The 20,363-nt window shown below is 39.9% G+C and overlaps 1 protein-coding gene across 5 annotated transcripts in view; it reads left to right on the top strand.

Annotated features, from left to right (window-relative positions):
- The window catches only part of MLLT10 (MLLT10 histone lysine methyltransferase DOT1L cofactor), a 130,202-nt gene that overhangs the window by 15,376 nt on the left and 94,463 nt on the right, over window positions 1-20,363 (top strand). For 4 of the 5 annotated variants that reach the window (XM_072412744.1, XM_072412740.1, XM_072412739.1 and 1 more), the window contains exon 4: window positions 11,072-11,181. In XM_072412744.1, the coding sequence (XP_072268845.1) occupies window positions 11,072-11,181 (110 nt within the window). Of the gene's footprint in view, window positions 1-6,407; window positions 6,563-11,071; window positions 11,182-20,363 lie in introns of those variants that run through there. The other variant, XM_072412742.1, reaches the window with a different exon arrangement.

The raw sequence follows: 20,363 nt of genomic DNA, 5'->3' as shown, positions 1-20,363 counted from the left end.
GCTCCAACAGGGCAAAAAAAAATCCTTCCTGATTCCCTGGGGCAATTGGATGTTCCCTGGATTATTAGTCTCTGGTATCTTTACTTTGCTTTAATCCCCAGTTATATTATGTGCTTCTAGAAAAGCATCCAGATTTTTCCTAAAGCAATCTATAGTAGTTGCTGAAACTACTTCCTGAGAGAGCCGATTCCACATTTTCACAGACCTTACAGTGAAGGATCTCTTCCTTATCCAGAGCTTAAACTTCTTTTCCTCCAGACGCAAAGAGTGCCCTCTTGTTCTTTGTAACAATCCTAAAGTGAATAGTTGGTAAAAGAGTTCGATATATGTACTATATAGTGATCATATCCCCCCCTTATACGTCTCTTCTCAAGGGAGAATAGATTCAGGTCAGCTAATCTCTCCTCATAGCTGAGCTTCTCCATTCCTTTTATTAGTTTAGTTGCCCTTCTCTCCACTCTCTCCAATTCCACAGCTCAAAGCAGAAAAAGGTAGGTTACAACATTTCCAAGTGATAACCAGTTGCATATCATAATATATTGAGATATAGGACTATATAGAGCCCCTGGCTTCAAAGTGAACGTGTGGAGGAGAGCATCCAAAGACACACCAATTATACTACAGCTCGCAGGAACCACCAGGTGTCTTCACACTGCTTCAAAACCAAAAAATGTTGTCTGCATAATTTATTGGTGCTGATACCTTATGTGCCAAAAACCATTTTGTCGAGACTTCAAAAACAGCTGTCTTTAGAATCCGATGTCACGCATTGCATGACCTGCAGCATTGAGGTCAGGGAATATGCGTTCCATTGGTGAGAGAATATGGGTTCTTTTGGCATCATTTGACCTGACAAAAATTTGAGCATGAAATGCTCCTTTTAGATATTTTGTCTAGTCGACGTTTTTGCTCCACCCTTTACCTATCTCTAAGCTTCCTAAAAGTAGTTGATCCTGTGTGTTATCACTTCCTTTACGCCTTGTCGGTGCGGAGTTGTGTGATATTGGAGTCAGCTCTTGTCTCCTGGGGGGTGTAAATATATCCCCATGTATGTGTGTGGGATTACCAAGAATGCACAGATCTGATGAGAGAACAATGTATCCTCTTGATGAAGTTTTGACTCAGGACAACCCCCTTAACATCATTTCCAGACATCCAGGAACCTTCACGTGTCACTAATGGATCATTTTCTCTTATTGAGTTAATCCCCATGCAGCCGGATGGACCGGCAACATGTCACATATTCTTGCAGGCCTTCCTGGCAGAGTGTGAGCTGAGGTGAAAGGGGAGCAGCGGCGTGCCAGATGCTGTTTATATATATTAAAAAAAAGTCCTCTTTTTATCGTGTTCATTATGTATCACCATTTTGTCTTCATTAGCCTCAGAAATAATACGTGCCAGATGCGCTGGATTTCTCTGTGTTCCAACTTGTACCTTTAAGATATATCTGTGTTTTTTTGGGTACATGCCAGGCATAGGATTTACCTCCATCTTTTGCAGCCTGTAGCTCTCCAACTGGTAGGGAATTGCAGATCCTGCCAGAGACGGTGGTATTCTGGGACAGTTAGACAGCTGAAGAACCACAAGCTGCAGAAGTCTGATTTACCTTGGTGTATTTTAAGTGGCCCTCTACTGAAATGTTTACGCAGAGATACGTTGAGGCTATTAGCATTCTGGCTATGAGGTTGCAGTGCGGTTACATCATTCTCATGCTGGTGAAACCGGTAAAGACGCCACATGTAGCTCCTCTCTGCAGCAACCCCATAGAGAATGAATGGGGGTGACAATGAGTGATACCAGTACCGCTCACTGCTGCCAAATGTGCACCTGCTGGTTCTTTTAAGAACCTAGGTGTGAGTGTCTGGGACTGGCTGAGGGACACTGCCCTAAGTCTTCCTGAAGGTAATGGAAGGGCTGAAATGTGATTCTTGAAAATGTGCGGATCGTATAACCAAAAAGCCCTGGCCTTTGTACATATGGTGCCCAAATAGAATTCTTTTCAATAAAGTCCAATGAGATTTAAAAATTACATTCACATAGCTAAAAAAAAACATGGCAATGCTAAGCTTTGTTAGTCGATCCCAATATTTTTGCTGGTAAAGAATCTTCAGGTTCAGATTGGCTGCTTTTTTTACCTTCCAGTGAAAGTTATGTGACCCACCTAGGATTTTGATTGTGTAACAAAAACTAAAGAAAACATGGAACTTATCCTAAATTATAGGTGAGCCAAAAACGGGTTTATAAGCTGCTAATGTCATTTTTGTGAGTAAAGCCATTCCGGTAATATTACATTTGTCCTGTCCTTTACCATAAAGAGAAAATGTTTGCGCTTCAGCTTTATTTTTGTGGAACTGCCCGCAAGGAACCATATATTCCTTTTCCTAAAGTATGTCTAATACAAAAAATGAAATTGTAATATATTGTAGCATGCAAATCCTTTGATTTGGTGGATTCATCCATTTTTATTTTTCAGACTAGGAATATTTTTTAACTAGTACAGAAAATACCTGTTGATCTGGCCGTTAATGCTGTGTCTGCGTAATGCAAAACTGTAAATACAATATAATAATAAATGTTCATTCACCCTTTTGTAGTGTGGTGAAACACTACAATTCATCCACGCTGAATAGATGGGTTCATTGGAGGCCACAAAATCAATGCTTTGAATATTTATCTCCATCCACATAGCCAGTTTCACATTTTGTGATGAAAAATGGATTCATTAGGTTCTTCTTTAATTTCAGAATTGTGTAGAAGTGGAAAAAAAACAGTTTTGCTGATTATTTTCAGTTAAAAGACAAATTCTTTATTGTATAAATATTTCACCCTATTTGCTTTAGCTGTCCTCTGGTCTCCAAATTTAAAATGTAATATTTAAATTATAGTATAAATATAAAAAGTTATATATAATTTTATATTATAACTATTTTCTGAAGGAAAAAAAAAACAAAATTTAGGTTTGTAGCACATCATTGCTAAAAAGCATATTTAAAGCATTTTGTGTTTTGTTTTTCATTTCTTTCTGATCAACTTAGCAATGGTCACCAAAATAAAAAAAGTGAATTGACCCAGCAAGCACAGAGATGGCAAAAAACTGACAGAGGTTCTAGCCCCTGACCCCAGTACTCCATACAACAATAAAATTAGAAGAAATACCTAATGTTCAAACAAGAATGATGATATTGAGCAATTAGTTACTAATTAGTGCCGATGGGTCCGGCTTAACCTGAAAACCCATGCTATGTTGTAATTATCCCCTCCAAGCTGGGAAAGCAGAAATTAATTCCTCCAGAGGGTGGATAACACATCTCCTGATGCAGAAAACATGGCTGGATTTCTTGGTTACTTATTAGTGAAACAAGCCTGGAAGTGATTAGGCCCCACAGTGCCGATGGCCATAGCATGTGGTAGAGTTTAGTGTGTGGTTGATCTGGCTTTCATAGGATGTATGGCGGTCATATAGGTATGCATGTGGCCTGCAGCCTAAATGGATCCATTTGCTGTTTACATTTTCCATAGGTCAGGTCATACATGAGCACTGGTCAAACAATTCCTGTTTATGTGTTGTGTGCACAACATCTATTTTGGCAAATACGGCATTGTGGTTGCAGCAGATCTACTTTATCATATGAAGATGGCTATAGGCAACCAAAGTGTGTTGTAGGACAGCGGTCGCCAACCAGTGGTCCTGGTCCACAGAAAAATTTGGACATTATTTGCAATTTTTATGTTTTATTATTAATAAAAAAAATAATACTCTAATAAACGCCTATATTGCACTAAATTCATGGACTGTGCTACAGACGGAAAAACAAGGGAGAGGCAGCGTGACGTCACAACGTGTAGTGTAAGTTGTATGAGGCAACCGTTGCCGAGCCGTACGCTTCAGTATTGTTTCCACCATTACAACAGTCACCCGGCTCCATAAATACTGATTCTCATCCACTTGTTTTTTTTGTTCATTACTCAGATGGTCTTTTAGGTAAGTATGACCTTTAACTGGTATATTTAATGGATTTATGTTACATTTTTTGTTTGGTCTTAGATTGGAATGAAATAAACCCATAATGAGTGAGAAAAAGCAAACAAATATTTTGGATTTCTTTAGTAATACCAAAGATAATGCAACTAATGATAATAGTAACAATAGTAATACTTCAGTTAGCTGATCAATGAATCAGAGCCTCAACAGTCCTTGTCAGGCACCATTAGGAAGATCATTATATTACAAATGTTTTTATCTTTTTAAAAAATGTTGTATTCATGGTCCGTGGGACTTAAAATTATGAATTTAGTAGTCTGGTAGGTCCTAAAGGTTGGCGACCTCTGTTGTAGGATACACACGTGTGGTGGTTTTCCTGTGTTTTGGGTCCAAAAATTATTCAGTGTTCTCCCCAGAAATTTTTTGTGTGGAAAGGAGCTATAGACAGGTGGTTATCCCTGTAATGTGACCCAACTTTTCATTAACCACCCAAAAAACAGCTGGGTGTGTACTGAAAGTGCCGGGTGGTGTGCCCGATTAAAAGAGCCCAGGGAGAACACTGCTATTGCTGGAATCTAATGGGTTGAAATTGTTCACACCGTACCCTAATTACTTATATGAAATGTTGTTCTCGTTTTCGGGTTTACTGGAAATATGTTGTTTTGGGTGACTAATGTATGAATCTTGGGCTGAATTATTTCAGAAAGATCATATATATGCTTGGAATAAAAGCAAATTACACACAGCTACCCACATCTGCCCTAACCTTTACAAAGTTACTTAACTAATACCGACTCCCCTATATAACCCTGTCATAGGAGAAATATGGAGGCTACTTTTACCCTCCTTTCAAAAAAAGCCAGCTCCCTGGCTATTATACTGACCCTCTTGTTTCAGACGTTGGGTCTGATTTTTTAAAGCTCTCCAAGACTGGAAAGGACAGGCTATCATGGGTGAACCGGGGTGATCCACAAACCTTGCAAAGTCTGGAAGATACTGGTTGCTCTTGTCAGTGCAGTCCACTTTATGGCCTTGTATTGCAGTGCTGCACTGCTCATGGTCCAAAGATGACACTTTCATTTAGGCTGTGCAATTATTATTATTTTTTTTTTTTTTTACTACAGGTGGATAGGGAAAGTAGCAGGGTCCTCCCTCTGTGAGCTGCAGTGTCTGGGAGGGGGAGTGTGGGATAGAAGTAGGAATTGGCTCAGAGAATGTAACATTTTGTCATCATAAGCTTTGTGCATTATATAGTAACTAGGCTTGGGACTTTAGATTGCCACACAGGAACTTTGGCTTAATTATAATTTAAGATCCTGAAGATTGAACATTCTATCCAATAGACTTGTTAAAGCAGAACTAAACCCACGATAGTCACCTGCACTTCTAGGGTGCCACTATCTTCTTTGTTCTCTTTCTGGAGATAATCTTCCCCCGTTTTGATTGGCCAGGCCAAGATGATGCAAGTGTGTGGAAGTTCTTTCAGTGCGCATGCGGAGGGGAAGCCGGTGTTGCTAGCTATCCTAACAACCGAACCTAAATTTGCACATGTCCAGCGCGATCAGGCAGGTAGTGGTAATTATTACAGAAGGTACATCGTTTGTCCTTTCTGCAACCTTTCATGACCTGCCTGATTGCAGATTTTTAAAAGTGGAGTTTTAGTATCCTTCTCTAATAAATAGAACATGAACTCATGAAAAACTTATCCTAAAACAGAACATTTTCTACAGTGTTATCCAGTTTATTTAAAACCCAGCTCACATTTACTGAGTGCAGCCAAGCAGTATTAGATTGTGCACAATTATTCTAAAAATCACCGTACTGCTCACACTCCATTTGTATGACGTTCTTATGTAAAATATGTTAGAATTTCCAAGAATCTTGTCACGGTTCAAATCATACTGCATGGATGAGTTTGCTATGAGGAGGACAGGGCTACCTTACAGAGCGGTGTAAATCCTGCACCAAGTTCCCTCCATGTTTTCCATGCCTGATCTTCCCTCTGGTGGTTTTTTTCCTTTTTTTTTTATTTCCCCTGGCTTGAAAGCTGGTGGGGGAGGATTGTTACAACACAAAAGTTGTTAGTGAAATCCGAACCATCTGGCTGATTATCAGGAATGCTGTGTAACTGCATTCTTTGTGACAGCTTTTCACCAAGATTTACCACGTGTGTGTGTGTGTTGTGTGTGTGTGTGTGTGTGTGTGTGTGTTTCTCATTCAGAGGTTAGTGCAGGCCTTGCTCACAGTCACATGCCAGCTTTTGAGTCAGCACATTTTTCTTTTCTTGGATTCTTTGTGTTGTGTATTTTGTCATTCCGAAACAAATCACAACAGATTTTTGTAGTAAATGATACCGCTTAAGGGTTTCCTTGCACTGGTCTATTTTTATGATCGGAGCAGAAGGAATTGCACCGCTTAGAGGTGTCCTTGTTAGCAAAACCAGACCAATATCATTATCAACTTTCATTCTAAATTTTTCTGGATTCTGCTTTCTATTTAATATGATTCTGCTGAAGTTCTTGTGGTTTTTAGCAAAAGGAAAATTTGCTGACACCAGGCTTTGTTCCTGTTAACACAAGGGTAAGGATTTTTATTTTCCCTATTGCATGTCAGTCTTTTGTAAATAAGAATCCCTCTTTTTTTTTTTTTATTATTAATATTATCCACTATTTATATAGTGCCAACATATAGCGCTTTTCAAGGACCATAGTAATCACTAAGTGTCCCTCACAATTTAATCTTCGGTTTGTTAGCTTTGTGATTGAAGACTGCAATGCTTTTCTAAGGAAATTTAATTCCAAAAAACTAATATAATGTAGCTTTCTAGTCCTTGCATGTGTTAAAAGAGCAACTAAACTAAAAGAAACAAAAACAAAACACTTACCTTCAATCCCGCAGGGCCCAGTGCGATTTATTTGGGAGTGTCTTGCATCAGGTCCCGCATTGTCCCGGACGTCACCATCTTCGTCTCTTCCTAGTTCTTCATCCTACGTCACCCAACCCAGGCGCAAGATCGGGTGATGTAGGATGAAAAAAAAATTTGAGACCGGCAAATTTTTCTCCCCCACGAAAAGGCTCCTTCTGCGCATGCCCGAGATGCACCCAAGAGCCACCTGGGATGCGTGACGTAGGTATCCCGGGAGGCTTTGCGCTTCCATTTATTCTTGATCGCCTAGGCAATTTAGGAGGCGGTGCTGCAACCCGCCCCCCCCCTTTTTTTTTTTTTTTTTTTTTTTTTTTTAAAAAGGGTGTTGCATTTAATAAATGATAACAACTAATGTCAAATATTCCTATTTTTTGAGGGGTAAACCTCTAATCCTCCTGAATGAATGCAGTATGTTGTCATTTTTGATTTAGACATGTTTTAATATAGATTCTCAGGGCTCATGCTGTTGTTTTTGCAGATATAATCTAAAAATGGAGATTTTCATCCAGTGTTCTATTGAACTATGTAGAATAGAGGAAAAATTAGTGAAAAAATCAGCAATGAGAAAGATTTACAAAAGGAATATAGGTTGCTTACTTGGCAATGTGAGATAATCAATATGATTTTTTTTTTTCACATTCGCTAAGCTAAGCGAGTTATTGATTGCAAGGTGATGATTATTTTGTGAACAGCCTATATTCCTTTTAGTAAACCAGCTTCAGAATTTCCTTTTTTGATACACCAGTCTTTCTGCAGGACAGAAGTTTTGCTGACTTCAACTATCTGTTCATGTTCAAGCAATAATCCTTTGTGTGGTGAAATGGTCAATTGTATCCTCCTTTGGAAGCTTTTAACAATGCCGTAGCCCAACTCTGAGATAGCATTGTCGCCCCATAAAGGGTCTATGGGGTTGAAAAAGGACCTAGGAGTATCTTTGGGGAACATTGGGTATTTTTATTTTTTTAATGCTAGCTTTAGATTACTTGAAAGTTATTTGAAGTCCCTCTTAACATATTATAGCTTATGTGATATTTCAGTGATTGGATTTACATACTTTGTGACATGATTTAGGATTTTTCCCACAATTTCTGTAGGTTAGTATTATTAGTCAGTATTTATACAGCCTACATTACATATTAGACAACGCTTTACAAAGTCATTCGTCATATCACTTAGGTTATTTTAATTAAATAATTTAAAATCATAAGTCATGTTTTTGGTATCATTGTCATTAAATATTTAAAATGCAACATTCACCTATAAAATAAAAATGCAACATTCTCATAAAATTCACCATAGAGGTTATAACTCTGGCCTGTGCAGCTCTGGGTCACAGGTTCCTATCTCGGCCAGGACACTATCTGCATGGAGTTTGCAGGTTCTCCCCATATTTCTGTTGGTTTCCTCCCACATTCCAAATACATGCAGTTAGGTTAATTGGCTTCCCCCAAATTGTCCTTAGACTGTATCCTCACATATGACTATAGTAGGGACATTAGATTTTGAGCCCCATTGAGGGACAGTTAAGTGACATTACTATGGACTTTGTACAGCGCTGCATAATATGTCAGTACTATATAATTACTGTGTAATAATATTAATTGCCCCATTGTCTGCTAATGCTGCCTGGACACCCGAGTGTCACCTCTTAGCAGTATTATTGAATGTAATAATTATTACTTTGTAGTTATTTTGTAAAATATTGCAATGGTTTGTTTGTATTTCCAATAAAACTTGTTAATCTGAAAGTATGCCTAACAAATCATGTTCAAGTTTTAAAATATGTCCTCAATCCAAAAAAAAAAAAAAAAAACTGTTATAGAAACTATAACACATGTCAGCTAAAGCTTAAGCTGCATACACACGTTCATGAAAGGTCCTTTCCAACGACAGAAGACTGAACGATGCATGAACGAGCGCTGTACATACAGCACCATTCTGCTCTATGGAGAGGGGAGGGAGGAGAACAGAGAGGCACCCCGCTGCGCTCTCTCCCCTTCACTACCATTACGATCGTTCATGGATCTGCTAGGGCGGATCCATGAATGACGAGCAGTGTACACAAGCCAGATTCTCCTCCAATATCAGCCCTGAGACGATTATCAGGCGAGAATCATCTGACGTGTATACGTAGCCTTAGTCCTCATTATTGGTTTATCGACTTTAATAAATCCCCTCCCCTCCAAACCGCTGATGTGTAAAAGGCTATTTATCTGAATGGTCCTGTACACACATGCAGGTACACCACAGCATTGTTATTCATGGCTGTCTTACTAGGAGTAACTGAGTTTATCTCCATTGAATAGAGGCGAGGTAAAGGTCTGGTGAGAATCCATGCAATAACATAACATGCAATAACAAATGGCAGGAAATCAGCGTATAACCACTGTACATGGATTTCCTGGCATTTTCAAATATCGCAATTGTGAACTAAGCCTTTTTCTCATATGTTTGCTCTTATTGCTAAAAACAGAACAAAGCATAAAATAGACTTTACTCCTGACAAGCTTTACCCATGCATTTTAATGTTCCACTTTTCAGGTACACTTTACACATTGGTTTAATTTTTGTTCGCATCCTTTATTTCCCATTCAGAAGGAATCTTATTTTCTTTCTCACATTTAGAGAATTGCAGTAGACAATCCCACATGTGTCTTTACAGATCGCTGAAAAGTATGTCGACTTATTGCGTTAGCTGCTGAAGGCCCCATTTACCTTCGGGAATGGAAGTTGGACGCTGGTCAAGTTGCGCGGAATTATGTTGGCTATTAGAGTAGTCAGAAATCTGCTGCTGCCGTTTCTGGCATGACCACAATAGCCTATTCTGGGAGGCACAGCACACACATTATGACTTAAAGCTGATTTTCCTCATAATCCAACATATTGAAGCTTATTTAAAGTGGCAGTACCAGCTCCACACCATCCTGCCACATCCTTGCTTTAAAGATCACTTGTTTTAGCTGCTAATTACAATGGAAGGAGGGCGTAAGACGGGGCCTAGGGATTTTCATTGGGGCTAATGTGTATTTTAATTTGTTTCTTGTGTTTTAATTTGTTTCCTGCAAACTCAATTCAAATTCTGTAGGCTCGTGGCTGGTAGTCCTTAGGCAATTCGGTGGGGAATAAATTGCCATGAATGTTGTAATAAGCAGGCAAAAATATCATGGTCGCGTGGCCATTATTATTAATAATAATAATTATTATACAGGATTTATATAGCACCAACATATTACATGGGATGCTTCGGGATGGAGCAATTCTGTGTCTCCCGGTGGCTGGCACCTTGCTAGCTACTCGGTCCCCCGCACCCCAGCACCATTTAAAAAGACTAGAACTTGCAGCATTGAGCAGTACTGATACCATTCACTGCTACTCCATTTATCCTCTATGGGGCTGCAACCAGGATAAACTACATGTAGCATCCCCACAAAAGCAGCGATTCCTTGGCATGGCACCGCATGCTCACCGCCATTGTGAATGTAGCCTTAGGGAATTTACTGCTATCCTTGGCTCTGTTTGCATGCTTTATTCTCACATTTTGTTCTGATCACCACATTTTCACTATAGAGGAGTAGTGAAGGTTAATCTTCAGTTGCAGCACAATGTCCGGATCGGTAGGAGGGTTTCGCTTCTGTTCCTTTGCCAACATTGGAAATTCCACATTTCGGCCAGAAAAAGAACAATGTCTTGGTAACAGAAAACTGTTCCATTTAGCAGCCGTGTTGCTGCCACTGAGTCAGTAGTTGGCTGTAGCCCTTATACTTGTCAGCTTTCAGTTTGTTGTATGTTTGGTTAAAGGTAGCAAAATGGCTTGGTGGTTGGCACTGTTGCTTTGCTATAACTAATCTTTGCATTAATTACCGGTGATGCTATCTGTATGGAATTTGTATGTTCACTTGTGCGGATTTCCTCCCAGGTGCTCTGATTTCCTTCTACAGGTCAAAAACATTCTGCTTGACCTGAGTTTTCCCTGACTCTAGTAGGGAGATTAACCCATTTGGTCAAGGAATAAACTGCTTTCTTGTTCTCTGTGCAGTACTCTAAAGTTGTGTTTAAAAAAAAAAAAAAGAAAAATCCATATACAATTAATAACCTGTAATTTTATTTCAGGGGTTCCTGTTGTAAAAATGTGCTGACACCTTTTTGTATTCTTTGTGTTACAGGTTGGGCTCACGTGGTTTGTGCACTATATATTCCAGAGGTCCAATTTGCAAATGTTGCCACGATGGAGCCTATTGTGCTACAGTCAGTGCCACATGAACGATACAATAAGGTAAAAACATTCTCCTGTTAGAACTTTGGTGGTTTAAATGTTTTAGAAACGTTGTGCTTCCTATAAAAAGAACATTTAATTTACCATTTACATTTTTTCCTGGTTTACCTCATTTATAGCTTCAATTACCATGCTTGAGTATAGGTTTTGGAGGGAAGAGTCAGAGGTGAGAGGCTCTGGATTGCTACCTGTAAAATGCCTGAAGCTTTGCTCTAACACAGTCCCTTAGCTTCTAAGTGACCATAGGGTAACAAACACCGGGCTTTAAAACTGTTTCCATTGCTCCTAGCGATAGGGTTCTATTGTCTCCATGAGGTTAGGCACATGGCACAGCATTAACTCTTATACCTTTCTGTGGTTTAGGTCCATGTCATATGAGCAATTGAGAAAATATTGCCTCTCTAAGCAATGTGAAAATGAGCCCCTGAGGGTATCCGGACTTAAGTTACAAACTTACATTACCTACCACCTGTACTTGGATGTAAATGAGTATCCCTATCTGTCTTCTGCCAGTAAGTAGATATATTTATTGTAGGCTTGGGGCAGACATAGGGAGATGCTGCTGCTGCTGCTTGAAGGCTTCCAACCTTCCTCAGCCAACAGGGACCCCCATAGGTTGCTCAGGTCAGTTCATCCTCCCCGGTACCCAAAAATGTGTGGCAGTAATTGTGGAGGATATTAAGGCATATAATATTTGTGTATTAGACTATATTGAGGGTGAAATATAAATTTAAAAAGTAAAGTAGCCACCTGGATAATAGGAGGGTAAATGGCTCAAATGACTCCACACAGCAACAAAGCCTCAACATCCTGAAGTTTTAATTCCTCACCATTTTAATGCAAATTTTAAAATGCTTTTGATACACTTTAAAGAGAAACTAAACCCAAAACCTCAAAACAAAAAAATACACTTGCAGTGTTCTCCCCAGCCCCTTTTAGCTGGATGCACCACCCGGCACTTTTTAGTGACCACCTGTCTGTTTTTGGGTGATTACTGAAGAGTTGGGTCACAAAACAAGGGCTGCCACCCACCTATTATTTCTTCCCACCCGGCTTAAAAAAATTTCTGCGTTCAACACTGCACTTGCCTTTAATCCCGCAGGGCCTGACATCCGTCCCGGAGCCGCCGCCATCTTCTCTTCGTCCTGTTCTTCATCCTATATCACCCAGGTGGGTCATCCGACCCAGGTGTGAGATCGGATGATGTAGTATGAAAAAAAAAAAATGCCGATCACCCGCATGATATCGCCAATTTTTTTTTTTCACCAAAAGGCTCCTTCTGTGCATGCCCGAGATGCTCATTCATGCGCAGAAGGGAGCGCCCAAGAGTGCTCCTTTAGTGCTGCACCTAAAAAAAAAAAAAAAAAACCCAGAATTTTTACCTTACATAAAGGGATTGTCTACCTTTTTATGTAAAGTGAAAATTCTGAGTTTAGGTACACTTCAATACTGAATATTCATATTTGTGCATAAGCCACATTTCTCCTTTTTTGTCAATATAACTTTTACAGTGCTTTTTACTGTAACAAGTGCAAAAAAAAAAATACTTGTTGATCCTATCTAATATGATGTTCTGTGCATCCTGCAGTGTTATGTCATGCAGTCTAATCAGTCTCCATGTTGTGGAGAAAAGGAGTTATTCACAACTTGGCAAAAAAATAAAAAAATAAATAAAAAGAGCAAGATTCCATTACTTGTACTGTCACTGTGTTTTCAGAGCTCAGAACAGATATTTAGGAGCTGACTGCATTCCTGCCAGGATTAGCACCCATTTGTCTGTACTTGTAGGGAGAGAAATGTGCATGTATTGCAGATATGTACTGATTTGACTTGTTTAAAAAAAAAAAAAAAAACCCCTAAAAGGATTTAGTGCTTGGAACTGCATTGACTTTAACTGTAGGTTGATCCAGAACTCACAAAAGCAGGAAGATGTAGAGACGAGCTTTATTTCCTACAACAAACCCAAACATTATAAAACATTCTTTCTTTAACGGTAATCCAAAAACATAAAGCAGGCACCGGTCCATGGCTACTGACTGCATACATTTGCTAAATCTTTCCTGGAGTTCTCATTTGCTTCTGTATAATGAATGCACATTTCACACATGCTGTGCTGAGGTTTACAGGAAATCCAGCAGTAGTACAGCATAAAATATAAACGTGTCTATTTAATACTACATAACTTTAACTGGTCACTGGCCCTGCAGCTCCGTGCTGTCCTGTGGGACAGGTGAGAATCTGTTTCTTACATTACAGACTCGTTGAGTTTTCATTGACACCATGGCTTGAGATCTGTGCTGCAAGTGTCAGGGGGCCGGAGACCCAGCACCGCTTGTGTTTGTGTTAATATAATTACATTGCAGATCAGACATCTGAAGGAGCTGCTCACAGAGTGCTGCTGGCAGTTCTAGGTGCGCTCCACTCCATGTAGCACAGCAATTCGGAACTAAATGTATTTTTACACTGCTGTGCTGACTTTATGCTCAGAGGAATAATCTGACTTGTCCAGAAATATCACAGGTCATAAAGCACACTGCTGATTTACACTTAATACAACATATAGCATTCTGGAAAAATTCTTAGTGAATATAACCAGCTCAAATGAAGAAAACAGTTGTGAGCACTGAATAGGTAATTTGTAAGTGGCAGGATGTCCGGGAGTGTGGACAAGTTGGTGGTTGTATTTCTTGGGTCTTCCAAGTACTTGTGGGTTGTGGTTGGAACACGCCAATATGGCAATTGAGGCTAATAATAAAGAGGTTTTCAACTTGTAGACAGAAAGTGAAAAGCCTTTCCATGGATTTCATTCTGCGTGGAAACCTTTACAGTCCTTGACGCGTTTCACCAGTAGGCTTGATCAGAAGGACACAACGTTATTAGTACCTCATATATAGATTTGTTCAGATGGTAATGAGTCAGATTGATATCATATTCATAGAGTGTTCATATTGAGAAAAAGAGTTACGTCCAAAAGATAAAGTAGGGTAGGACAGACTAGTGTATGTGGCTAGGAGTGATTGTTATGGAACAGCCTCTTTGTAATGCACCACAATGTGTCAAAGGTAGAATATCACCATTAGTTGTTTTGTCTTCTGAGTGGAGCACACTGATGCAACTTGCTGTTCATTAGATGCACTCACCACTGTCTTTTTCTCAATATGAACACTCTATGAATATGATATCAGTCTGACTCATTACCATCTGAACAAATCTATGTATGAAGTACTAATAACGTTGTGTCCTGATGAAGCCTACTGGTGAAACGCGTCAAGGACTGTAAAAGCTATAAAGATTGTAAAGTTAATTTGTATCAATATATTTACTGGATTGTTCAATTGTTACCATGTACATTGCAAGTAATTTCTTGCGATTTGTTTTTATTGCATTATATATTAAATTGTACAAAACCTTTTAAATATATGTATTGTGTGGGTATGAAGCACCGTTAATACCCCAAATCTTTTTGTTATTGATATTATTATTATTATTATTAGTATTTATTAGTATTCATATAGCACCAATATATTACACAGCGCTGTACATTAATTAGGGGTTGCAAATAGCGGACAGATACAGACATTGACACGGAGGAAAGGTCCTGGCCCAAAAAAACGTACAACCTACTGCAACAATTTGATTTGGTTAAAGATAAATTTTAATTTTGTGATCTTTTTATAATTGGTGAACTCCCGGTATTTGTTCTATAAATGTGGAATTCTCTGAATAACCCTCTTGTCAGGCCGTTGGACACGTTGCCTTCTTTATGGATTATTTCATTGTGTAGAGCTGGAGGAGGAATGGAACCCACTGTGACCATTGCTATCAGCTTAAAGGATTTTTTTTCTCTAGCTGGTGAAATCCCTCCAGAGTCTTCTAACCCACCTGTGTTATAACAAAGGGGATTCAGCACCTCTCACAGCTAGATTCTCATCTCACGGCTGTCCTTTGCTGGTGGCTTACGTCTATCTTGAACGATGGCACTATGTGGACTTATTCACTAAGGCAGCACATTAATAATTCTACAGCGCTGGGTAATCCTTAGCAGCCAATCAGAAATGGTTTGTGACTCCTCTACTGCATACACACATTCAATAATTGTCATTGGACAATATCTTTCAAGATCCTTTCTAATGACAAAAGCCTGAATGAGCACTGTACATACATCTCAGTTCTGCTCTATGGAGAGGGGACAGGGGACAACGGAGTGGCACCCCCCTGTGCTCTCTCTATCACTTTCTTTACGATCGTTCATGAATCTGCTAGGATGGATCCATGAATGACGTACACTGTACATGCGCCAAATACTAGTCCTGAGGTGATTATCGGAGTCTAATCATCTGACGTGTGTACGAGGAACAATCGTAATGAAAGTGGAGAGAGCACAGCGGGGTGCCGCTCCGTCGTTCTTGCCTCTACATATTGCAGAACAGGGTTGTATGTACAGCACTTGTTCATGCATTGTGCAGTCTTCGAAATGACATTTTCTGCTTGTGTGTACATAGACTTACTTGTCAAAGCCTAACCAGATAAGGACATTTTACCCCTACAGCCTTCACATTTTGTGCCACTGCCCCACCGCCTGCCCGCATTGTAAGACTTGGTTAACATTGTGGCATTAGTGATATTACACTTGTATAAACATGATTGAATTGAATGAGTGAATTAACATGATTTGTGAGCAGTGGTGTCCGTAAAGTAAATAATGAAAAGGTATTATTTTGCAGCTTGAACAGGACTTTAATTTAATTTTATCCCCAATGCCCATCAATTTATGTCTGTATCGGTGTCTGCTGTGGATTACAGTTCCCATGAGTGACTGTGACAAATAAGACAGCACTTAATCCTTTCTCTTCCCTTCTCATACTAAAGAAAAATCTTGCATTTCCTATCGATCTGGCCGCCACATAATTGTGTGTGCATGCACATATGTGCTTATTGCATGAAAGGCTCGGGGATCGGGCGCTAAAGCCATTTATTAAAATTCCATATGCCGGAGCCACCGTTTCTCGGCCCTCTCCCCTTATTGCCACTAATCTGAGGCTGGGGCAGACAGCAACAGGAAATGAGGGAATCTTGGCCGCAGACACGGAAGAGCCTTCTCTCCGCTTTGATGTGTGCACGAAAATGCATGGATTGTCATTGATAAATAAACCTGCCCAAATCACAGGCACAGACTTCAGACACAAAGAATTCACCTCCCTACCAATAAACCCAGGACCTCAGTGTGGGGACAGAACAATAGGGGGATAAGGAGAGTCTTTTAACCCTTAAATGCCATCGTTCTGTGTGTAAAACAATGCTGTCAGCACCAGCTAGCTTGCTTAGGCTACGTACACACGTGCAATTATTATTGTTAAAAAAACAAATGATAACGACAGACCAACGATTATGCACAATTATTTTGCATGATCAAATTGTGAACAATTCTGTACAATCGTTCAAAAATAATCCACCAATAATGTACACACACTAGATACGATCGTTTGAGCAATGCAGGAAGTGATATGTACAGGAGAAAGTGTACCACGATTACTGAATGATCGTACACACAATAGATGGTGAACGATCGTCGCCCAATCAGATCCGCCAGGACAGTGGTTCGTTTCAAGCGACATTGCTCGTTCATCGGCGTCGTTGTGCACTTTTTTGGTAACGATTATCGGACGAACCGTCATTAGTCGTTCGTTTCCAATGATAATTATTGCACCTGTGTACGCAGCCTTAATTTATGTGAACCCCAACCATGAATGAACTCTGCTCATTTGTTCCCATTTATTCTGTCTGATACACCCATAAAGTATTTTGTTATCTCCAATATGTGAAATATGCCTGCTAAAAATACAATGTGCAAATAACTTTCTGTATTTTTTCTATTTCTTTGAACACTGTAAGACACCAATTGTCTTGTAGGGGAAGTTCTGTGTTAAAATGACAACAGTGCTTGTGAGTGTTGTCACATTGGGACAGAAAGTGTTACTGCCAGGATCACAAGGAAAATAATGGAGGGCTCAGAACAAGAAAACAAATGCAGCCATCATATCTACTGACTAGTAAGCTGCAGTATTTTAGATTTTTGAGCTTGCATACGTATTAATGAAAACGGGTTTTGTGGAAGTATATAGACTGCAATGTTAAACCAAATTTTTTTTTTTAAGCTGGGTGGTAAGAAGTTGTAGGTGGGTGGCAGCCCACTCTGACCAACTCTTCAGTTACCACCCAAAAACAGCCGGGTGGTTACTGAAAAGTGCCGGGTGGTGCACCCAACTAAAAGGGGCTGGTGAGAACACTGGACTGCCAGAGTGGACCTTTCCTTCAGATTGCTCTTTCCGCTGTCATTCTGTTCCGGTATTTCCCAAGCCCATCTACGTCTTCTGAGTTCCCAGATTCGCCTACTTGTTTCTGGTTAGAATCCCAAAAAATTGACAACAAATACAGCCAGCCAATCTCCATTACTCCAAAGGAGATGAGCAATGACAACCTAAACTAATTATAAGGAAGAGAAATAGATTACCTTTGCCTTCCTTTGAGCTAATTAAGGAGTTTTCTTTCCATGGCCTCCAGGTATTTGCATTCAGAATAAAGTGAAGATGTTGAGCATGATAAGTAGGCAATTTGCATTGTATGTGTGAGTGCTTCTGTGTATAGCAGGTAAATGCAGGCAAGGTTTACACTTTATATTGATTATAGTGAAGCACCTTTCTTTTTTTTATCAGAAATCCACACATGGTATGCACACACCCCTACACGCACCTGCTATTTATATGGTGTGACTTCGATATATGCAAGTGCAAATCAAAGCTGCTGCGGTAAAGTGTGTGAATGCAGACAGTGACTTTCTGTGGAGGTGAAAAACCTGCTGTAGAAACACTGGTTTAGTTCTTATTCTATTAATGTTTGTGCCCGTTGTTAATGCCAACACCATTTAGTTCCATCAGTCACTCCGATAACTTTTAGGGATGTTGCCAGGATTATCAAAAGGATGGTAAAACTAATATTACTATACTTTTGTTGTATAGTTTTGATGTTTTTTCTGCATCTATATATGACCAGCAAGAATAAAATGATCACTGCCCTGTTATCATTGGCTCATGATGGCCCTTTCTGTCACAAAAGATTGTCATTTTTAGAACCCTAATTGCTCTAAGGTAGGATTTATTTAGGCTCTCCAATAATGGAGAAGATAGACTATTATGGGTGAGCCTGGGTGATCCAGTAAACCTGGAATATACTTGGTGTAGAATTAAAAAAAAAAAAAATTGCTAAAAAAGATTTTAGGAAAATACCCAGGTCCACTCATGATACACCATCTACTCTATCTTGGGGGACTTTAATCAATTGGACTCAATGTCACCGCTTACTCTGTGCTCTCCAAATTCTGAACATCTCTACTACTACTAGTAGTACTACGACTACTACGACTACTACTACTTCCACCTGCTCAACATCCCTGGAGACCAGCAAACTCCTGGGGCATGCTCTCATTATCTGTCATTTCAGCTACTGCAAATCCTCTTATCCCTCAGTGTCTTTTTTCACTAACTAGTCTTTGGTCTCTAAAATTCATCATGACTGCTGTAGTCGCTCTCCTCACCTGCTGCCCATCTCTGCATATCTTTACATTGGCTTCCATTCCACCTAACATTCAAACTCAAACTACGATGCATTGCATTTTTATGTCCCACTTATATTCCTGACCTGATGCATAAATACACCCATTACCTTTCATCCATTGACCTGCTATATTCACTTTCTTACTACTTTCTAACCTTTTCCTGTGCATGGCTCCCAGACTTCTCCAGGACTGCCCCCATTGCTTTGCTCCTTCCCTTACCACATTAAAATTCAAACGTCTAACTTCAAGACCCACTTTCCTCTTTTAACATTCCCTAATTGACCACAGTTGTTTATCCCGTACCTGCTTTATACTATTCCACCCCATCTGTTAGATTGTAAGATTGGCATTTTAATTATATTATTAATAATAAACAGGATTTATACAGTGCCAACATATTAGGCAGTGCTGTACATTATTTTATTAATAAAAAATGATGCTGTTTAAAATTACAAATAATTCCAGCACATTCTCCTTTAACTTTATATCTCTTTATATTCTTTTTGTTATGTTTTTTGTTATGATGTTTGCCATATCAGTCATTAGATCCTTGCTGAAAGATTGATGCCCTCTGGTCACCATTCCGAGGGCTTGCGTTCTTATGAATGTGTCCAAGTCCCGTGTGCTATTGGCTTTCCTATTTGCCGGCAGGCACACTTTATAAAAGAAAAGGGAATTTTGGCAAGCGTTATGGTAAGGCAGTTCCACTGAATAAGAAATCAAGCCCCTACATTCCAGTATTTCAGGTCAGGCTGATGCTCGTGTTGATTGCCGTTTACCAAACAAACGTGGGAAAATCTCCAGCACCGCATTCGGAGCGTACGAGTGATTTCTGTCTCATAAAAGGCTAAACCTAGAGGCCTGAGAAGGGGAAGGGTGCATGTAAACCAGGCCTACAATGAAGGCAAAGACCTAGGAAGAGCCCAGCGGCTAGGCATGACTGCCCCTGCCAGCTCCCGAGGGGTTAAATCCTTTCTGGACAGTAAAACCTGCTTCCTAGAAGAAGGTTGGAGGTGTCCTCTTCCCGTGGGAATGTAGCCACTCTTTGCCCTCTTTGCATGGTGCACAACCATACTAACAACTCAGCTTTTACATCGGCCACTTCCTCCACAGCCGATTCACTTGACTGGCTGGCTGGATTTATTTCTTGTAAGCAGTTTTTGTCTTCACATGACCAGTAGGCCACAATATTTCATTGTTTTATCACCCCCCCCCCCCCCCCAATCCAATTGCTGCAAATCTAGGTTACGTTCATGCCAATCCTCTTTAAGCAGATTTGACTGATGAAAAAGAAGGAAACTTTTATGTACTGAGCAGCACAGTGGCTCAGTGGTTAGCACTCTGGTCTTTGCAGCGCTGGGTCCCAGGTCCAAATCTCGGCCAGGACACTATCTGCATGGAGTTTGCAGGTTCTCCCCGTGTTTACGTGCGTTTCCTCCCACATTCCAAAAACATGCAGTTAGGTCAGGGGTCTGCAACCTTTACTATCAAAAGAGCCATTTTGCCCCCTCTTCCACTAAAGAAAAATAGTCTGGAGCCGCAAAACATAACACAACTTATAAACTTTTAA

This window comes from Pyxicephalus adspersus, chromosome 5, assembly GCF_032062135.1.
Source record: "Pyxicephalus adspersus chromosome 5, UCB_Pads_2.0, whole genome shotgun sequence".
NCBI lineage: Eukaryota > Metazoa > Chordata > Amphibia > Anura > Pyxicephalidae > Pyxicephalus > Pyxicephalus adspersus.
The sequence above is the reverse complement of the archived record's forward strand: the minus strand, read 5'-3'. Positions and strand labels throughout refer to the sequence as shown.